The sequence below is a fragment of the Apaloderma vittatum genome, unplaced genomic scaffold (genome assembly GCF_000703405.1).
Source record: "Apaloderma vittatum isolate BGI_N311 unplaced genomic scaffold, ASM70340v1 scaffold309, whole genome shotgun sequence".
Taxonomy (NCBI): domain Eukaryota; kingdom Metazoa; phylum Chordata; class Aves; order Trogoniformes; family Trogonidae; genus Apaloderma; species Apaloderma vittatum.
The window spans coordinates 47,108-53,240 of NW_009735552.1; the positions used below are offsets into that span (position 1 = coordinate 47,108).

General features: G+C 47.5%; 1 protein-coding gene across 1 annotated transcript in view; it reads right to left on the reverse strand.

Moving 5' to 3' along the window:
- The window catches only part of LOC104279347 (lysine-specific demethylase 4B-like), a gene marked incomplete at its 3' end in the record, with an annotated part of 49,435 nt that extends 47,095 nt beyond the window's left edge, over nucleotides 1-2,340 (reverse strand). The window contains exon 1 of the mRNA XM_009876604.1: nucleotides 2,198-2,340. Within this exon, the coding sequence (XP_009874906.1) occupies nucleotides 2,198-2,338 (141 nt within the window). The remainder of the gene's footprint in view (nucleotides 1-2,197) is intronic.
- Nucleotides 2,341-6,133: the final 3,793 nt, after the last annotated feature.

The following is a 6,133-nucleotide window of genomic DNA, read 5'->3' on the forward strand; positions in this document are numbered from 1 at the left end:
AGGGACGCTCCTCTCCCATCCCCCCGTTCCAAAAAGCAGGAAGACTCCGGCAGTTTTATTAGTACGTTGCATCTCTGCAAGTCTACAAACTTTTATAATACTCTACACCATTCTATCTAGAATTTCACTTACATCAGGGTTTTCTTGAGGGGTGGGGGTTGTGTTTGGTTTGGTTTTTTAACTAGAAAGGCTCAAAACCCTGTCGGACTATTGCTGTTGATGTTTCTCTACTTGTATGTGACACATCAGGGACCAACTCCTTCAATGAAAAAGGGCAAGTAGAAGAGAAGGACAAAAGAAAATCACAGCAAACATGTCCAGAACTCTTTCTTCACGGGGATCAACTCCTTCAATGAAAAAGGGCAAGTGGAAGAAAAGGACAAAAGAAAACCACAGCAAACATGTCCAGAACTCTTTCTTCACTCCAGGAGGCTGCACAAAATGAAATGGCTGCAAAGCAGTGCCACACCTGGAAGAAAAAGCTGCAAATTTAAATGGAAGAGCTACCAACTATTCTAGGCTCAAGAACAGAGATCAGCGGGCACACGGAATGAAAAAATAGCTGCAAATTTAAACGGAAGAGCTGCCAACTATTCTAGGCTCAAGATCAGAGATCAGCGGGCACACGGAATGAAAAAATAAAATATGGGTAGCCTAATTTGGTGGAAGGATTTAATCAAAAACAAGTTACAGGAACTGGAGGTCAAGTTACTGTGCAACCTAATTTGGTGGAAGGATTTAATCAAACACAAGTTACAGGAACTGGAGGTCAAGTTACTGATTTTTTGTGGACATGGTTCCTCCAGGATATGATGAGCTTTACTTCCTCTACAAGGCTCTGAACTGCAGTTACAACAGAGACACAAAAAGTAACCTGAAATGCTGCGATTTAGTCCTACAAGTAGAGTAATTTCTTCACAACACCTGGAATTCAGCAACAACCTTTATTAAAATAATCTAACCTAGCAGACTCCTGGAATGTAATTGTTAGTACACTTGAGTGGACAAGGAAACATTTCACAGAGAGCTTTTTATCAATACCCAGCTCTACTTAGAACTGTAATAAAACCAGTAATTGACCTGTGTTTTAGAACAAGTAAAAATTATTTCATGCCTAACAGCTTCATTTCTCTGCTGTGCTTTATTAAGTTCTGCTAAATACCATATGTAACAGTTACCTTGTCAGGACAAATTACCTCTCCCAGCCTAGGGCACAACATGACACGGCCACAGAAGAACCCTTCCTAACCCGCCAGCCCTCATTTTTTTCCAAGCGGTTGTATGTCAAGAACTGGAATTTAGAAGCTTCCCATGAAGAGTTCTCCTAAGGTTTCATGGATTTCAGTGTAAAGATATGGATGAGAAGGAAGCAGAAAGATGTCTGGGAGCTGGTTGAAGAACTGCTTCCTTAAGGGCAAAAGGCTTTCAGGTATTTTGGGAATCACACACGCATACAGGACACGTTTATAGGTCTAGATTCAAGTCAGCAAAACACATCTGTCCCAACCCATATAGATAAATCAACCCCATCGAAACCTAAGGAGACTTCAAAAAGCCTGATCCTCTACCTTACGCTCCAGGGGAGGCGAAAAACTCACGCCTCTGCCCTTGAGGGCCATGGCTGCCACGATCTGCACCCTCTGCAACAGCATCGGGACACGAAATACCCTTAATCCACCTCTGCGAGGGCTGGGAACATCACAGAATCACAGAATGTTGGGGGTTGGAAGGGACCTCGAAAGATCACCGAGCCCAACCCTCCTGCCAAAGCAAGATTATCCGGAGTAGGTCACACAGGAATATGTCCAGTCAGGTTTTGAATGGAATCACAGAATTGCTGAGGCTGGTAAAGACCTCTGGGATCATCAAGTCCAGCCTGTGACCCAACATCACCACATCAATCAGACCGTGACACTAAGTGCCACATCCAGCCTGTCCTTCAGCACCTCCAGGGACGGCGACTCCACCACGACCTTGTTCTCCAGCCAGGAAAAGGCACCCTGCAAATAAACCCTTACAAAAGGCCTGTGACTCCTCCACCTCTTCTCTCTCGGTAAATCAAAACAGAGATCGCAAATACAATTTTCAAAAACACGCCCTGCCCAACAACACGAAAGCCAACTTCTTCTGAGCGAGGCAGCTTCCCGGACCCCTTGGGTCAGGCAGAGCCCGGGGCGGGCGGCCGAGGGCGACTCACCTTGGCGAGCCCCGCGCGGTGAGCTCCCTGCGACTCCATGTAGGCGATGTACTTCCCAAAGTCGCGAAACTCCTCGAGGGTGGGACGGAAGGTCATGATCTTACAGCTGGGGTTCTGGGAGCTTGGAGCTTCTGACCCCATATTTCCAGTACGAGAGCGCCTGAGGAGGGGAGAAAAAAAGGGAGAAACGAAGGAGAGAGGGAGAAAAAAAACACCGGTTAAAAATCTTGGTTTTCTTGCTACTTGCTTTCATGAATTTCACAGAAAGGCATGGATATGGGTTTTGTTTCTCTCCCCTACTCCCCCAAGAATGTATTTGTAAGTACCATCCATGAAGAGCTTCCGACCAAAAATCTACTTGGTCTCTTTGTCAGCAGGGCCCCGAGAAGGGTCGAGTATCAGGGAATTCCTGACACCGGGATCACCCGAGAGATCGGAGAGGGCCTAAATATAGATGACGGGCTTCACATCTCCCCGTCCATTCATCACACGGAGCCGGGTCTCAGGGGAACGGCCCTGAGGAACAACAAACTCCTCACTACCTACCCGGTGCACGTGCGGAACGAGCTGCCCCTTAAAGTTTTCCATCAGAACGCTTCTTCTACATTTACTTACAAACCCAGTAGCCTTGACCAACGTATTAGCTGATGTTTCTTGCAGTTTTTTCCCATGTGCTAGGCTACATTAAGAATCACACCACAGCTTCGTTACGTATCGAGTGCATTTGCAACGTACATCGAAAGAATTAAGGGTCAGGCGATTCTTTGCAGAAACGGAGATGCTCAACTTCAAAATGTCTTTCAACACGAGAAGCAAAATTGCTCAAATTTACTTTAAAAGTTGCAGGAGGGTAAAAAAAAATTCCCAAACAAGTCATGATGAAATCACAGTTTTAAAAATGAGACTTTGCAAGGTGACGTTGGACACTTATAAGGTAAAAGGAAAGTTTTTAATCACATTTCAGTTGCAAAGACAACTATGAAGCCACTCTCCACATCAGGAAAGCAGCTGCAGCACACAGGATGAGCTCAGGCTATCACGAGAGGGCAGCACGGGGCTTTGAAGGAATAAAAGCTGCAGTGACAATACCTCAGATGGGACTTCTCTGCAAGCCTAAGCCTGTCCCCAGCACAGTCTTTATTTTTTCACACATAAAATCTCATGTGCTCGTCCCATTCTCTGTCTCTGCTGCAGCCCTGGGCTGAGCTCGCCCTGAGCCAGGAGCCAGAGATGCTCCTCAACAAACCCCTGCCCCAAGAGATTTCCAACTTTGCCGTATAGGAAGAAAAAAATTGCTACATTTCAGGGTCAACATTTAAAGATAAGAAGCATACTCAGTCTATACCCACATGAAGAAATGCTTTGCAGAAATACAAAAAGAGGAAACGGCATCTCCTGTCCCCAAGACAAACCAGGGGAGCTGCGAAGCTCCCGGCATCCCCCTGCCAGAGGTTTCCTCCAAATCGCTGAAGCAAAACGTTGTTCACCAGGAAAATAGAGCTGGTCCTGGTGAAGAGTCAGAAGAAAAAGAAAAGCGACCACTGCAGAAGCCGGACACAGAAAGAAACCATCCCCAAACTTCTACTCCAACGCAACTCTCACTGAGAGCACTTGGGCTATTTTAAACCAGGTCTAGAAATGCCACCGTCGGTGACCGGCACGGGAAGCTCTGCAGCAGCACCGGCCGGCTCTGGCTCAAGGAAAGCAACTTGAATTCCGTCCTGAGGAGGATCCGTGCCAGCACCATCTGCTCCAGGGATGCCTTCCCGCTACTGGCAGCTTTACCCACAGCCGGGGGGGAAAAAGTAACAATAAATAGTCAAAGTCAGGCTTTATCCCCTCTTTTCACCCAAGATCATCTCCAGCAATTCCAATTTTTATTCAATGAACTGGGAGCAAATAGTCAAAATAGATGCTCCGACAAAAATGATTTCATGCAAAGCTTAATCAACTAATTAAAGGGTCTGCCTGCCTCAACACGAGCAATGTCGCTCGGCACTCTGCAACTCTAGTGCGGAAACAGCAGAGCACAACAGATTTTTCCATGTTGAATCCCATCTCTTTATTCTAAGGAACATCTTAACACCTACCCTAGATAATATTCGCTACAAAGCATGTCCATCAAGCTAAATTAATTCAACTATTACAAAAAAACAGGCATGGAGCACATGGCAAGGGAGAATCAGTTCACCTTGCTCAGCCGGAGAAGCATCCAATGCCTACAGGAGCCACAGAAAAAGCTTTGGGAGAAAAGAATTCTTTTAACTACTTTGCACATAAAGCACTGATTATTTAGGATAAACAGCAGCAGGATTGACTGTTACCTCCTGCCCAGCTCCTGGCACCACGGAGGACAAGGGGCTGCGACAGCAGGACGAGCGCGGGGCTGCGGCAGGAGCCCGGCCAGGCTCCTCAGGAGATTTTTCAGGAGAGCCTCCAGAAAACAGAGCTGGAATAAGCTCACCAGCATCGCCAAGAACACGGACTCGGACTCCTCTGAGAGCACTGAGCGCTTTTTTCGCTCCCGGCTCTGCCATGCAGCGGGTTGGATGGTGACGAAGTGAACAAACTCCTCTATTAATACTGAAAAGGATGATTTTGCAGAAAGAGTCCAAGCCCCCCTGTTAGTTCTCGAGAAGAAGTATTAAGGTATTTTTCTCAGCAGGGTGAGTTGTAAGAGAGAAGAACAGCTTGAAACATTATGAAAACCCTCTAATTTCCATCCGTGGTAAGGAAACGCTAAAACTTGTCTCCAGAGGGATGACCGTGGTGGATACAGAACGTCGAGTTTTTAATTTCAATGACTTTTACCTCAGACTTTTCCCTCTAAAACCGATGCGAACCAAGACGCTGAAATCCTACACCTGTCGATTGAAACCTTTGTAGGGCAGAAAAAAAGCCCGAGAAACCCAGCCGAGATCAACGACTGGCGCTTGCTAAAGGACTGACAGGACTGAGAATCCTTCCCCCAGTGGACTTTCAAGCAGTTCCCCACCGCTCCCTCGCTATTGATCTCGGGTAACGCCAACTCATTCTCCTCCACGTCTGAGTTACGGGGTAACTTGGACTAAAAGCAGAGACTATTAGTGGAAACGAACCTGCTTTTAGTCCCCAGCGCCGGAGTTCCTGCTGTCCCTACACCTGCACCCAGGGCACAGCCCGCAAACATAAAGCGAACCAGTCGGGCTGGTTTGCTGCTCCCCCGGGGTTACCAATCCGGATTTGAATAGTAAAAACACGGCAGAATTTATGACAGAGGACTCGCTTTGTTTACCTGGTAACACTAGAAGACCACCTTTAATCTTGCTCGACAAACCTAACGCGTTCTCTGGGATTATCAGTTTCTTCGCTAAAGCAGAAGGGGCGTCCCTTCGGAGCCCTTCCAAGGTGACACCAGGTCTGAAGGTAAATCTGGATCCAAGGGACGTACGTCCTGCTGCCACGCACATCGCACAACGGGCAAAACCCCTTCTGAACAACCTCTTGGCTCTCCAAAGGTGAAGTTTTCCACCATCAACCCCAGAAAAAGAAATAAATTTAAAAGGCTTTGAAACCTCACAACCAAATACAAAAAGATGAAGGGAAGGGAAAATACATGCCCGTAGCAAAAAAAAAAAAAGGAGAAGGCAGAGGAGTTCAAAAGCTGGTAGGCAAAATCACGGCATGGAAGCCACCGGCAGCAAAAACATCACTTTGTGGTGATGCCTCCTCAGCGACTCCGCAAGATTTCCCTTGGGTTGGGCTGGAAGGGGCCGAGCAGCCCGGCAGAGGAGTCCTCCCGAGCGCAGAGCCCCGGACAGGTCACCCGTGGGCACAGGGGCTGGCCCCGCTCCCGCAGCCGGCCGAAGGAAGATGAACCCCAGCCATGGACACCTCGCGGAAGAACCAAAGTGCTGGCCACGGTTTGAAGCGAGAGGAAGTCTCACAGCGGAGAGC